At 48.1% G+C, this 15,580-nt stretch overlaps 1 protein-coding gene across 3 annotated transcripts in view; it reads left to right on the top strand.

Annotated features, from left to right (window-relative positions):
• Positions 1 to 819: 819 nt before the first annotated feature.
• The window catches only part of DNM2 (dynamin 2), a 63,130-nt gene continuing 48,369 nt past the window's right edge, over positions 820 to 15,580 (top strand). For 2 of the 3 annotated variants that reach the window (XM_040414959.1, XM_040414960.1), the window contains exons 1-3: positions 820 to 1,076; positions 11,990 to 12,063; positions 15,007 to 15,156. In XM_040414959.1, the coding sequence (XP_040270893.1) occupies positions 916 to 1,076; positions 11,990 to 12,063; positions 15,007 to 15,156 (385 nt within the window). In that variant the 5' untranslated portion in view covers positions 820 to 915. The remainder of the gene's footprint in view (positions 1,077 to 11,989; positions 12,064 to 15,006; positions 15,157 to 15,580) is intronic. The other variant, XM_040414961.1, reaches the window with a different exon arrangement.

The raw sequence follows: 15,580 nt of genomic DNA on the forward strand, positions 1-15,580 counted from the left end.
ACGCGCCTGGTGCTGAGAGGAGGCCGCAGTAATACATAAGAATATTTGCAAGTGATTCATAAATATCGAATCAAGTTCTCTAAGGCCCCCTTTCACACGAGCGAGTTTTCCGCGCAGGTGCAATGCGCGACGCGAACGCATTGCGCCCGCACTGAATCCTGACCCGTTCATTTCGAGCGTTGGTTTTTACGCATCACTTGTGCGTTGCGTGAAAATCGCAGCGTGTTCTATATTCTGCGTTTTTCACGCAACGCAGGCCCCATACTAGCAAATGGGGCTGCGTGAAAACCGCAAGCAAGTTTTTTCACGGATGGTTGCTAAGGGCTTTTTAAGAATGATACACATGAGGTGACATATGTCTTTATTATTTTTTGGGCATTTTTTTTTTGCATATTTTATATCTGTATATACTTTTTATATAAACAGTAAAAGTCAGTAACATATTTCTATAGTAATACATTATACATTTCATTACACTGTATACAGCTGTCTATTTTTGCTATCCAGTTGCTGGAGAACTAACAGTCCCAGCATGCTCCTCCATAGTTCTACACCAGCTGGAACTATAGGCACTTTTAGCTTCCGGGTGTCTAACAAAGGGTTAAGCCACGGTGTCACGTGCTTTGAGCAACAGCTGAGCTAATCCAATAAGCTTCGCTCCCCTCCTTGACGGACATCGCCTCTCTATCCAATCACAGCCTGCGAGGCTGCCCTTTCTACCTAGCACCGCCTCCTGGCTTCTCCGCCCTTTCTTGACGATGACGTCCGAGAGCCCGCACCCAATCAAAGCGGTGGAAATTTTGAGTGACATAAACATGGACCAATAGCGTATGCCGGGTGGCGGCCGTTGGGCAGAGTGGATGGCAGAGGAAGCTGAGCGGTAACGGAGAGCTGCCCGAGTGACCGTCAGCAACCATGGGGAACCGGGGGATGGAGGAGCTGATTCCCCTCGTCAACAAGCTCCAGGACGCGTTCAGTTCCATAGGCCAATCCTGCAACCTCGACTTGCCGCAGATAGCCGTGGTGGGAGGACAGAGCGCCGGCAAGAGTTCCGTGCTGGAGAACTTCGTCGGCCGGTAAGTAGCCGCGGGCGGGCGGGCGGCGGCTCGTGCCTCCTCTCGGGGGCTCTGCTATTCAGGGAAGGAGTTTACGCACTTGACGTAGTTTTTCCTCCCGGCCGGTCAATGAGTGACGTCACCGTGCTGCGCGCTGACAGACCCCAGAGCCGTCTCCATGGAGATGAGGGCCACTTACCTGTCACACACCATGTATGTAGGTGCGTGCGCCATGTCTGCATCGCTCTGTATAGTCTCCATGCCCACAGCTGCTGGGAAACTACAATTGGCTGCCAGGGCATGCTGGGAGTTGTAGTTTCCCAGCAGCTGGAGCTCTACAGACTGATGTCTCCCATCCTCCTGTCAGGGGTAGGCAGCCTCCTCCGGCACGCCAGCTGTTGTCAAACTACAGCTCCCAGCATGTATACTTCCTCTGCTCTTCTCAGAACTCTGGAGCATGCTGGGGAATGTAGTTTCACAACAGCTGGAGGGCCGAAGATTGCTGACCCCGTGTCGTCTACGCTCGGGCGCACCTACCTCACGTGCCCCGCTACAGAGGACGTGTTATAAACCGCAACGTGGACGTGCTGCCGGAGGATCAGACCTTGGACAGTCCACCATCGGCGCCACCTGGGCTAATATTTCTACCATAGAGGATGGAGCAAATACCGCCGCGTCATGTGCCCCTGCGCCACGGATTGTTTACCCTCATCCGTAGCTGTACAGAGAATGACCCCCCTTTTTACGGCAACCTGTTCCTTTGGCAAGTCAATTGCAATCTATAAGAAAACCGCTAGCAGTGCAGTCCCCATTATGTGGCGAGCGGCTGGTCATTTCCGGGCGACTACAAAACATGGCTGCCGTCTTCTAAAAGATATAAAAAAGCGCCACCCTTGTGCGTGGGTTGTGTCTGGTATTACAGCTTGGCGCCATTGTAGGCAATTGGACAGCGCTGCAGTCCTGCACGCGACCTGTGGTGGTGCTGTTTTTTGGAAGAAAGCAATGTTTTTTTTTTTTTGTTTTTTTTTACAGTTCTGTAGCCGGAACCATTCACTTCGATGGGGCTTGTAAAAACGGAAATCACTCCGTGGGCATTCTGTGTCCGTTCCGTATCTTGTCCGTCTTGCGGACCAGGACAGGCATTGTTAAAATGTATCTGCAAAAAAAAAAAACACGGACGCCATCCGTAGGATGGGGGGAAAAAAAGAATCGGGCATATTAAGTTTCGACATGCCTGATCCTTCCTTTTCATGGGGGATCAGCCGCCACCAGAGATAAGAATACATGTATGTTCTGCCGAGTGTGCATGTGTACAGGGAGGAGTGGATGTCCGTTTAATGAGGCGTTTGGCTACCAAGAAGACTGAGAGGTCCTGGTAGCATGGATGGAGAGGCAGGTCTAGGGTCCATCTCACATGGGACCTCCGGGTTTGGTCAGAGAGGTCATTGGTCAGACACATTCCCACCGAAGCCTTCAGCCATCACCAGGGAAGGAACGTGTCTCCCATTGAGGAGGCTTACATCCATGTATAGGTGCAGACATCTCGGTAAGGGAATTGTCCTACAAGCGATTCTCTGATATGACCTGGTAGCCTGTATTCTGCCATAGTCGGCGCCTGTACGCCGATGGTACCCACAAGGGGATGGATGCTCTGCTCCCACGTGTAGGGGGGGGGGGGGTCATCTCGTAAATGGCTGCTGTTGGGAACACCCCGCCCACCCAGCCAGACAATGACCGGACCCGCCGTGTACTGGCTTCTCCCCCCTGCTATCTGGTGCACAGGACATGGTGCCAAGTCCTGCCCGCATCTGTTTACAACACACCGGGCACCAGGAGGCTGTGCCGCCTAGGCTGGGGGACTCCGGCCCTGCAGACTGCACCATGATAAACAGAGGGGTGGGGGTACATAACTGGGTGCCTGTCCATGTGGAAGCCAGTAGCAACTGGTGCCGACGCAGACGAGGCCGGAGGGACGTGAATCTTGTCGGCTCCGTGCAAAGTGCAACCTCATCTACATCCCGGGGTCTGTTAATTATTCCTAACGACCTTTCTGATGTATGGAACACAGGAGCGTGTCCTCCTAATGGTATATAAATCTGCACTGTTGTGTGCTCTGACTGTTTACATGTCAGTCTTCACTGTAGGTCTGGTATTCTATTCACCATGTGATGTATCAGGGTTTTTGTCATCTTCTTTGCACAACTATTACACAACTGCCACTGCCCAACATGCTGCACCAGCATCAGTATCACTGTGTACATTACATTACTTATCCTGTACTGATCCTGAGTTACATCCTGTATTATACTCCAGAGCTGCACTCACTATTCTGCTAGCTGTTTTTGGAGGCAGTCTGCATGCTTGTTGTTGTCCCTGATGGTGTACTAGTGCTCCTTACTGCTCTCCTAGTAGGCAGTATTATAGTAGTTATATTCTTGTACATGGGGGGCAGTATTATAGTAGTTATATTCTTGTACATAGGAGCAGTATTATAGTAGTTATATTCTTGTACATAGGAGGCAGTATTATAGTAGTTATATTCTTGTACATAGGAGCAGTATTATAGTAGTTATATTCTTGTACATAGGAGGCAGTATTATAGTAGTTATATTCTTGTACATAGGAGCAGTATTATAGTAGTTATATTCTTGTACATAGGAGGCAGTATTATAGTAGTTATATTCTTGTACATAGGAGCAGTATTATAGTAGTTATATTCTTGTACATAGGAGGCAGTATTATAGTAGTTATATTCTTGTACATAGGAGCAGTATTATAGTAGTTATATTCCTGTACATAGGAGCAGTATTATAGTAGTTATATTCTTGTACATAGGAGGCAGTATTATAGTAGTTATATTCTTGTATATAGGAGCAGTATTATAGTAGTTATATACTTGTACATAGGAGCAGTATTATAGTAGTTATATTCTTGTACATGGGGGAGACAGTATTATAGTAGTTATATTCTTGTACATAGGAGCAGTATTATAGTAGTTATATTCTTGTACATAGGGGCAGTATTATAGTAGTTATATTCTTGTACATAGGGGCAGTATTATAGTAGTTATATTCTTGTACATAGGAGGCAGTATTATATTAGTTATATTCTTGTACATAGGAGCAGTATTATAGTAGTTATATTCTTGTACATAGGGGCAGTATTATAGTAGTTATACTCTTGTACATAGGAGCAGTATTATAGTAGTTATATTCCTGTACATAGGAGCAGTATTATAGTAGTTATATTCTTGTACATAGGAGCAGTATTATAGTAGTTATATTCTTGTACATAGGAGGCAGTATTATAGTAGTTATATACTTGTACATAGGAGCAGTATTATAGTAGTTATATTCTTGTACATAGGAGCAGTATTATAGTAGTTATATTCTTGTACATAGGAGGCAGTATTATAGTAGTTATATTCTTGTACATAGGAGGCAGTATTATAGTAGTTATATTCTTGTACATAGGAGCAGTATTATAGTAGTTATATTCTTGTACATAGGAGGCAGTATTATAGTAGTTATATTCTTGTACATAGGAGGCAGTATTATAGTAGTTATATTCTTGTACATAGGAGGCAGTATTATAGTAGTTATATTCTTGTACATAGGAGCAGTATTATAGTAGTTATATTCTTGTACATAGGAGGCAGTATTATAGTAGTTATATTCTTGTACATAGGAGCAGTATTATAGTAGTTATATTCTTGTACATAGGAGGCAGTATTATAGCAGTTATATTCTTGTACATAGGAGCAGTATTATAGTAGTTATATACTTGTACATAGGAGCAGTATTATAGTAGTTATATTCTTGTACATAGGAGGCAGTATTATAGCAGTTATATTCTTGTACATAGGAGCAGTATTATAGTAGTTATATTCTTGTATATAGGAGCAGTATTATTGTAGTTATGTTCTTGTACATAGGGGCAGTATTATAGTAGTTATATTCTTGTACATAGGAGGCAGTATTATAGTAGTTATATTCTTGTACATAGGAGCAGTATTATAGTAGTTATATTCTTGTACATAGGAGCAGTATTATAATAGTTATATTCTTGTACATAGGAGCAGTATTATAGTAGTTATATTCTTGTACATAGGAGGCAGTATTATAGTAGTTATATTCTTGTACATAGGAGCAGTATTATAGTAGTTATATTCTTGTACATAGGAGGCAGTATTATATTAGTTATATTCTTGTACATAGGAGCAGTATTATAGTAGTTATATTCTTGTACATAGGAGGCAGTATTATAGTAGTTATATTCTTGTACATAGGAGCAGTATTATAGTAGTTATATTCTTGTACATAGGAGCAGTATTATAGTAGTTATATTCTTGTACATAGGAGCAGTATTATAGTAGTTATATTCTTGTATATAGGAACATGATGTTGATATCAGTGCAGGAGAAGAGATGAACAGTCTGCCTTGAAGCATTAGAGACTGAACCCGTTGGGGGGGGGGGGGGGGGGGGGTCGGGTAAGTATGACCACCACTGCAGGTCGTCCACTCTGGGGAGGTCGGATATAATGTTGGATAGCCCCTTTAATCAGACCAGACTGGTGAATGACATAGTTATACAGAGATATCTTGGTGTATGCAGATCTGTGGAAGACGTCTGGAACCCGAGGACTCGCTAGACATATTCATAAAGGGCACATCTAATAAATTACTGTAGAAGCCCCAATATACACGCACTAAGGGGTCATACATCACCCCTCGTCCCTGGGGGCCGCTTCAACATAGCTTATTGTAAACTAATCCGACCAGTTCATGTAGGAGAAGCCGGAAAGGAGTAAGAGCCTGAGCTTAGACGGTGTCCTCCGAGGTCCGCATGATTGACACCTCAAAGATAAGAGAGATTGAGTTAGAAAACATTCGGCAAGGACCGTTCCTGGTACCGGTGGTAGCAGTAATACAGGAGTGTCGCTCAGTGCGGCTTTCCCATGTATTCACCTCACATTATTACAAAGGGTTCGGCCTTTCCCCCGTTGTCCTTTTAGGTCTCAGTCCAATCCTTCTTCATTATGAAAAATAATTTCTCAGGAAAAAGATCAGAAGGAAGGAGATGGTTTTTTTTTTTTCTATACTTAGAGTTTTGTTACTTTTTTCTTTTGCTGCGGCCGAGACCATGTGGTGAGATGTGGTGTTTTCTCACACGTCAGTAAATCACGTCCTGGTTTTTTAGTAGGGGAAATGATGGACAGGTGACACCCGGAGGGCACAGAACCGTCACATGGACCATGTCACAGATGAAACACTGGGCTTCTCCATATGGAGGTGTGAGTAAGGCCTCAGCCGCTATCACCCGATGAACGTGGGGCATGTGCTAGGAGCGGGCTCGTCAGTAGAGAAGTACATGGCGCACCGGGGAGCGCCGGGGTAATAAGCATTTACTACTGAGACACTACATAGAGCCAGTGTTGGGCGGTAGTTTTACTAACGGCAGGAACGTTTCGGTGCTGGTCAGGGTCTTGGAGCAGGTGGGTGGTCACCTCTCTGGGTGGGGTAATCATCCACGGTGCACTGGTTGACTGGGGACATCAGCATTAATCATGGAGAAGATGATGGGGCGTTCTCCTTCTTGTCTTCTATGTCCAGTAGTCTGTCACCCCAGGTAGCCCGAGTGTAGATCCTGCCAAGCCTTCTGTAGCGTTGTGCCTGTGCTGTGTCCACCATAACCGGATAGGAGTTGTAGTCTATGAGTCTAGCAGTTACGTCCTCTGCTCGTGATATGTTGTAAATGTTTTATGGCGTTTGCTGCAGCGTCCGATAAGCTGGGTATACAGCGGTCACGCCCTTCCCAGAATAGCCCACGCACACTCCTAGGTGATAGCGGCCGTATCGCCCTGCACACACTACTCCCAGCAGGAAGGCATGGATGATGAGGGGGATATCCTCGGCAGAGGAGCTGTAAACACTAAGGGATCAGTGCCCTGCGGCCGTCCTGGATTGTCACTATGTGTGTTAAAGGGGTAGTCCGGATATGTGAAGTTAAAGGGGTTTTCATACTGATGACCTATCCTTTATACCCAGGTGGGGGTCCCGGGTGTCTGATCCCCACCAATCAGATACTAATGACCTATCCTGAGGACAGGTCATCAGTATAAGGCTCCATTCACACGTCCGCAAAATGGGTCCGCATCCTTTCCGCAATTTTGCGGAAAGGGTGCGGACCCATTCATTCTCTATGGGGACGGAATGTGCTGTCCGCATCCACATTTGCGGATCCGCACTTCCGCATCCGTGCTTCCGTTTCCGCAAAAAAATAGAACATGTCCTATTCTTGTCCGCAATTGCGGACAAGAACAGGCATATTCTATTATGTTAGCAATGTGCGGTCCGCAAAATGCGGAACACACATTGCCGCTTTCCGTGTTTTGCGGATCCGTGTATCCGCAAAACACATTGCGGACGTGTGAATGGAGCCTAAGGCTCCATTCACACGTCCGCAATTTTCCTTACGGTCCGTTTTTTTGCGGATCCGTGTTTCCGTAAAAACCTTCAGTTTTTTTACGAAAGTGCATCCACATCCGTTCCGTGTTTCCGTTTTTCCGTGTTTCCGCAGAAATAAAAAAGGAAGGAGGAACCTGTGAATCTTCAATTGCGGATGTGTGAATCACGGATGACATGCGGATGACATTTGGTGTCTTTCCGCATATCATCCGTTTTTTTTTGCGGACCCATTGAGTACAATGGGGCCGCGGACTGCAATTTGCGGCCAAAAGTAGGACATGCTTCATTTTTTTTGCGGAACCACATCACGTAAGTGATTATGCGGACAGCAATTACTCCCCCATTGAAATGAATGGATCTGCACCTGTTCCGCAAAATTGCGGAACAGATGCGGAAGAAAAATTGCGGACGTGTGAATGGAGCCTAAGGGCTCATTCAGACGGCTGTATGCTGTCCGCAAAGATGCGGATCCGTTTTTTTGCGGACAGTTCAGCATGTCCGCAAAAAAGGATTGCATTCCGTTTTTTTGCTGATCCATAGACGTCAGTGAAAATCAGGACATGGCCCCACTGAAAAGTATAGGACATGTTTTTTTGCTGAGCCGTGCAATGGAAGAAAAGGGGCCCCATAGAAGTGAATGGGACAGCATCTAATCCGCAAAAAAACAGATCTGCATTTTTGCGGACAGCATACGGCCGTCTGAATGAGCCCTTAATGTCCCGGAGAGCTCATGAATATTCATTAGGGGCTCCGCACTCTGTTAGACTCCTGGTCACTGTAGCGTCAAGACTTTGGCTTGGTAGTACAGGTAAATATAAGACCCTTCATCATACACCTTGGCTGCCATGGTAACCGATCGGAGCCCCAGCTATTTAAACTGGGACTCCGATCGGTACTCTCCGCTGCCACCAATGATGGGGGGGGGGGGGGGGTCGAGAGGAGAGGCCGCACTGATCACAATACTTTGAATCCGCACTGGCCACCAATGAATAGAGGGAGGGGGAGACCGCACTGCTCATATTTAATACTGGGGAGGGAGGGAGGGGGAGATCACACTGCTCATATTTAATACTGGGGAGGGAGGGAGGGGGAGACCGCACTGCTCATATTTAATACTGGGGAGGGAGGGAGGGAGGGGGAGACCGCACTGCTCATATTTAATATCCGCACTGGCCACCGATGAATATAGAGGGAGGGGGGCCGCACTGCTTACAATTAATACTGGGGAGGGAGGGGGGGCCCCACTGGCCACCAATAAGTTAAATACAGGAGGGGGGGGGGGGGGTCTGCCCCCTGCTGCCTGGCAGCACCTGCCAGGCAGCAGGGGGCAGTCATGTACACAGTTCTCATTATATTCTAACTTGAAGCGTCCCCATCACCATGGGAACGCCTCTGTGTTAGAATATACTGTCGGATTTGAGTTTCACGATGTAACTCAAATCCGATGGTATATTCTAACATAGAGGCGTTCCCATGGTGATGGGGACGCTTCAAGTTAAAATATACCATCGGATTGGAGAAAACTCCGATCTGATGGTATAATCCTGACTTTACATTGAAAGTCAATGGGGGACGGATCCGTTTGAAATTGCACCATATTGTGTCAATGTCAAACGGATCCGTCCCCATTGACTTGCATTGTAAGTCTGGACGGATCCGTTTGGCTCCGCACGGCCAGGCGGACACGAAAACGCTGCAAGCTGCGTTCGGGTGTCCGCCTGCTGAGCGGAGCGGAGGCCAAACGGTGCCAAACTGATGCATTCTGAGCGGATCCGCATCCACTCAGAATGCATTGGGGCAGTACGGATCCGTTCGGGGCCGCTTGTGAGAGCCTTCAAACGGAACTCACAAGCGGAGCCCCGAACGCTAGTGTGAAAGTAGCCTTAGCAAATTTTGTTGAAACAGTAGCGACCATTTTAAAATCTGGCGACCTGTCCTCGGGCCTGATGACTGGAGGACAGCGTGGACAAGGTTCTAACCCCGACACGTCATGTCTTATACCTTGTTCTGTAGTTAGGTTCTTCCTCCGCTCTTAAAGGCACGGCGGCGATGAGCCCGCATCAGCTCTCCTCACTTTGGATTCCTCCTCAACTGTGAGGAATCTCCTTATCTGAGAAATCTCAGCCGTCTCGTGTCCCGTCGTGATAGGGACGTGCAGCACAATGCGGTGACATCAGGCTGCCAGGCTGCGGGAAGCATCCCTGCAGAGCATCGCTCACTGGAGCTGGACACAGCGTCCCGAGCGAGCGTTTCCTTCCTCTCCTGCCGCATGTTATCTATTCTGGGAATTTCTTATTTTTTCTTTTTGGCCCTCTTTTTGTGTTTCTCGTCTGTCGTCGTCTGTCCACCCTCTTTAGAGAAGAGACCCACCAACGAGCAGCCGCTATGCCCTTCACCTGCCCATGGGCTTGTAATACTTCATTTCTACTGTAGTGGCCGCTGCAGCGGGAGGGAGTAGCCCATGTCAGAGGTTACAAAGAGCGTCTCCCGCTCTGGAGGACCTGACCTGTCCTGCATTACACGGACATTCTATAGATAAGAATGTAGACTGTGTAATGCTTGGATTCTCCTGTGGCGGCGCTGCGGGGAAAGTGAACACTTGCTGCCAGGTCCCAGCAGGCTTTGTGAATGGCTTATTATCTGGAGATCCAAAATCTGATAGATCTCACTGGGTGAGAATTGTTGTGTCTTTAACGCCAGTAGGCTGCGCGTGAGCACGTCAGAGGCTATGTACGAGGGCGATCCCTCCGTTGCTTTGTCCCTGGGGCAAAGTGCTGAGCTCATGTGTACCTCGCTGCGCGCCTGATTCACCGCAGGACGACACAATGCCTTTCCTATGTGTCTGTGCATCGGCTTCCTGTTGGACGGCTGCCCGGCTGACCGATGCCCGTAGTGCACTGATTACCAGAGGCTGACGCAGCACATGCCACCAGAACCCGCCATGTCTGCTTGTTGATTAACCTTGCTGTTTCCTTCCTCTCCGGTGACCGGCGGTGGAGCTATATATATATATATACGTACTGGTATATACATGGGAGTGACCACTGCGTCACTTCTTATACTGTACTGACGTGTTGTCACAGTCTGACTTACAGGAATTGTCCAGGATTAGAAACACATAGCCACTTTTTCCAAAAACAGCGCCACCCCTGCCCACAGGTTGTGTGCGGTATTGCTGCCCAGTTCCATCAAAGGGGTTTCCCATTACTTGGAGTTATTGATTGGGGGGGCTCCAACTCCCAGCAGCCCCACCAATCAACTGCTTAGAGCCGACAACTATGCAGTGAATTGGAGCCGGAAGGCGACAACATCTCCGTACGCCGTGTAGCGGTCGTGCCAGTTACTGCAGATGCATTAAACAGCTGACTGCTGGGTTTGCCAGGTCTTGGGCACCCGCCAATCTGATATGACTTATCCTGAGGAAAGGTCGTCGATATCTACCGTTAGTTTTGGAAAATCCCTTTTAAAGTGAATGTGGCTGAGCTGCAGTACCACGTACCACCTGTAGACATGGGAGGCGCTGTTTTTCAAAGAAAATGCAGTTTTTTTTCTAATCCTGTACAATCCCTTTAAAGGAACGATGCAGAATACACTGTGCCAAGTCTAGGGGTTAGAGGGGGACCAAATTTAAAAGAGGGAATCCCTTATATACGGTGTATTATACTCCCAGAGCTGCTGTCACAATTCTGCAGGCTTCAGAGCTGAAATCTCCCAGTAATCCTAAATGACCTGATGTGTACACAGGACAGGAAGTATCCTGTTCACACCACACGTTATAGGAAGCCTACTGAGCTGTTGGAGCTTGTTCCTGGTAGCACATTATAAATGCAGCTCTGGAGCACATACGTTTGTTCCTAACTGTTCCCATTCTAGTCTTAAAGGGGGATCTTCTCTCGTGACGCGACTCTCCACTTATGGCTCACACAATGACGCCCCCCCTTCCCCATCAGGACAGAGGCCAGATTTCATAGGCTGATTCCCCTGGGAGGAGCTTCCCCCAGTTCTGGGTGTCGCCCCCTCTTTGAGCGCTGCTCTTTGTAGTCCCCGTACAGTCCTGGTTTTTCTCAGCCTTGCGTCCTGTTGTGACAGCGGACAGGAGTCTCGGGCAGGTTCACCTGATGACATGCGTGTGTAAAGTTTGTAAACCATCAATCTCCCGTATGTGCTCTGGGATCAGCCGCCTGACGTGGGGGATGATGAGAGTCCTGTATGTTCATGGCTTGTGAAGAGTCAATAAACAGGGCATTAGTCACTTCCCATAAACCGTGTGTGAGGAGTGAGCCGGATTAACGTGTACACCTGGTACGGGGCCGCAAACCGGACAGTTGTCACTCGCAGACGGGCTGAAAAGAGCGATGTTGTATTCCTGGTGGGATGGGTGGTCCCGCTTGTGATAGGGGGGAGTAGTAGTCGTGTGGTCTGACGTGATACAGATCTGACTCTTCCTTTCTCTTATTTCTTCGCAGAGACTTCTTGCCCCGTGGATCCGGCATCGTCACACGTCGTCCCCTCATCCTCCAGCTCATATTTTCTAAAACAGGTTTGTACCCTATTCACACACACACACACACAGGAAAAAACTGTGGGAAGCTGAGATATGAGGAGCTGTTTGATGGGACCTGACACCATAAAGAATAAAATCCTCAGATGGCTTCTGCGTCCCTCTACATTGCCGGCAGTGCAGGGCAGGTTAGGGCCTGTTGGTATAATTAGAGATGTGCCCCGTTCTGTCCCCGGTAGGAAGATAAAGGGCTGACTAATCTCTACCTAAGCTTCTACACCCCCCATAACCTATGATGTCAAGGCCACGTTCATGACTTGTCCACATGTCCGCTTCCTGAATGGTATGGGGACGCGTCTGGTGCATGCGCAGATACAAGCAGCGGAACCCCCTACATCTGCGCATGCGCCGGACATGTGTCCTAGTGGATGACCACCTCCATCTTTTGTCTTATGGCCGTTGAAAATTCAGAGCTGCTGTGCTGACATTGCCAATACTGTGGCAGCCGGGGGTCTTCTACTTCACAGCTGGGGTACAGTGTCTGTACCATATGGCGGTATCCATAAAATACAAACCCCCAATACGGACCAGAATAGGACATGTTCTGTAATTTGCAGAATGGAAATACGAATGTGGACGGCACACAGATGACATCCATGAATGGGTCCATATGTTATCCGCAAAAGGCGGTCGTATACATGAGGCCTTAGGTAGGGATTGTGCCACCCCAGTGATGTACTATCGTGGTGCGGTGACGGCTCAGGTGACGTGCCCAGCCCCACACCATTACAACTGCCACCCAGCGTCAAAAAGAACTCCGATCCCTGTTGTTGCAGCGGCATGTAAGTGATTAGTGAGAAGGAGGGGGGTTCCCTCTGTCCATCAGAGCCCCCAATATATGATTGATTGGGTGTCAAGGGGCTGTTACTGTGGCCCAGGACCTAACAATGGTCTTCAGACCTGATATGCCTATTACGCCTTGCCTGATCTACTGTGAATGATATAATGCACTGCAATACAGAAGTATCCACCTCCTGCATAACGTAAAAAATAAGTGATCAGCTAGTCGTAAGTACCTCAAAATGGCCCCGGTAAAAGGTACAACGCGTCCAATAAAAAAACCAGCCCCCACACTGCTCCATCCATTGGGTGTGGTGGAGGGCGCCGGCTACACAATGGATCAGATCTTTCCTGCACCTACTGACCGGCAGAGGTGTGGGTTGTCAGACCCCGAAATCAGATATTGATGGTCTGGACAACACCTCTAAAGGGGATGAATGGGTCCAATCTATTCCAGAGAGGTATATCGTGTCTTCATTTATATCTGCATACGGTTTTATTTTGTAGCCCGACGTGATGTGAACAGGGCAGAAGGCAGCTCTACGGTGGACCGCACCAACAGCTCCTCATATCTCAGCTTCCTCGACCCCTGTGACAGAGGTCGGGGGACGTTTGGGTTCAGTAAAGCCACTCCTAAAGGATGGGTATTTGTGAGGTGTAGAATCGCTGGGCCCCAGCTATCATCCTTCCCCTCCTGGCAGCCTGAGATCTAGAGTTGTCACCCAGTAGCCATGTCTACCATTCGCATCTACCTATCCCTTGCTCTGACTGCTGGGACTTGTAGTTCCCCTACCGCCTGGGATCCACACAGGACCTATTCCTGTCCTGGGGCGGGAACCCTAAACCTTCACCTCTTGTCTGCTTTACAGGGCAATTAAAGGCCCTCTCTACAGGTAGAACCAGTTTGACGGTTTCCCTTCGACTTAGCAGCTTTTTGTGACTACTGATTAGACTTCAAAAGAAAGATCAGTCGGACGTGCCGTGGTTAACCCTCCGCGCCCCAGTTATTCCACACCTGCAGTACCACGTGCAACCTGCGGGCAGTAGTGGCTCTGTTTTTGGAAGACAGCAGCCGTGTTTTTCGGTATACCGCTGCTCCCCTGTCAGCCTACCTCCGCTGGGATGTCCTCCTGCGTTCACTAGTCGCTGGCTAGGGCAGGGATCTTGCGACTCGTGGGGCAGGGGTATAGACTGGTGACAGGCCCCATGCAGGCTTATTTACTGCAGCTGTGCTGCGGGCACTTTCACCCGGGGTGAGGGTTTGCAGCCTGTGGATTGAGGTGGTGCACCGCCCTGCGGCTCGCCCCGAGCTGTGCACACAACAATCCGACCTGCTGTGTCATTACAGAGGACGACATCATCTGCAGCGCCACCTGTCTGTCACCTGTGTGTGGTGCAGTATGCAGCAGCCCCCAGTGTTGCTGAATAGTCTCCCTCCTGTTAAATCAATCAACGTTCTTCAATAATGTGTTTATATTTTTCACCATTTTCAATATGTTTGCTGTCAGTGAATGAGGACACTGTTGTTAACATTCAAAGGCAGAAAACCCTGTACATTACTGCTCCTGCTGTCAGCTGAGAAGTGGGTAGACAGTATTGATGGTTCTCTGTCACCCTGTGCCACGACGAGAGGGAGGAGCTATGTGACATGGAGTCTGCTCCTCCCACCACTGGGTGACAGAAGGGAGGAGCTATATGACGTGGAGTCTGCTCCTCCCACCACTGGGTGACAGAAGGGAGGAGCTATATGAGATGGAGTCTGCTCCTCCCACCACAGGGTGACACAGGCAGGAGGGAGGAGCTATGTGACGTGGAGTCTGCTCCTCCCACCACTGGGTGACAGAAGGGAGGAGCTATGTGACGTGGAGTCTGCTCCTCCCACCACTGGGTGACAGAAGGGAGGAGCTATGTGACGTGGAGTCTGCTCCTCCCACCACTGGGTGACAGGAGGGAGGAGCTATATGAGATGGAGTCTGCTCCTCCCACCACAGGGTGACACAGGCAGGAGGGAGGAGCTATGTGACGTGGAGTCTGCTCCTCCCACCACTGGGTGACACAGGCAGAAGGGAGGAGCATTTTACTACCCACAGCGGCAGTTTGTGACCTCTTCCGGATATAAACCTCAGTTTCCTCTTTCTATAGAATACGCTGAATTCCTTCACTGCAAATCCAAGAAATTCACAGACTTTGACGAGGTTCGTCAGGAGATCGAAGCGGAAACTGAGAGAGTAACTGGATCAAACAAAGGCATCTCACCAGTACCCATCAATCTGCGGGTATATTCTCCTCATGGTGAGTGTGGGGGCGTCATCAGGGGGTTCACTGCAGAAGTAGTCCACAAGGGGCAGTATTATAGTAGTTCTATTCTTGTACATAGGAGGCAGTGTTATAGTAGTTATAGTCTTGTACATAGGAGCAGTATTATAGTAGATATATTCTTGTACATAGGAGCAGTATTATAGTAGTTATATTCTTGTACATAGGAGCAGTATTATAGTAGTTATATTCTTGTACATAGGAGGCAGTGTTATAGTAGTTATATTCTTGTACATAGGAGGCAGTGTTATAGTAGTTATATTCTTGTATATAGGAGCAGTATTATAGTAGTTATATTCTTGTACATAGGAGCAGTATTATAGTAGTTATATTCTTGTACATAGGAGCAGTATTATAGTAGATATATTCTTGTATATAAGAGCAGTATTATAGTAGTTAT

This window comes from Bufo bufo, chromosome 1 (genome assembly GCF_905171765.1).
Source record: "Bufo bufo chromosome 1, aBufBuf1.1, whole genome shotgun sequence".
NCBI classification, from domain to species: Eukaryota; Metazoa; Chordata; class Amphibia; order Anura; family Bufonidae; genus Bufo; species Bufo bufo.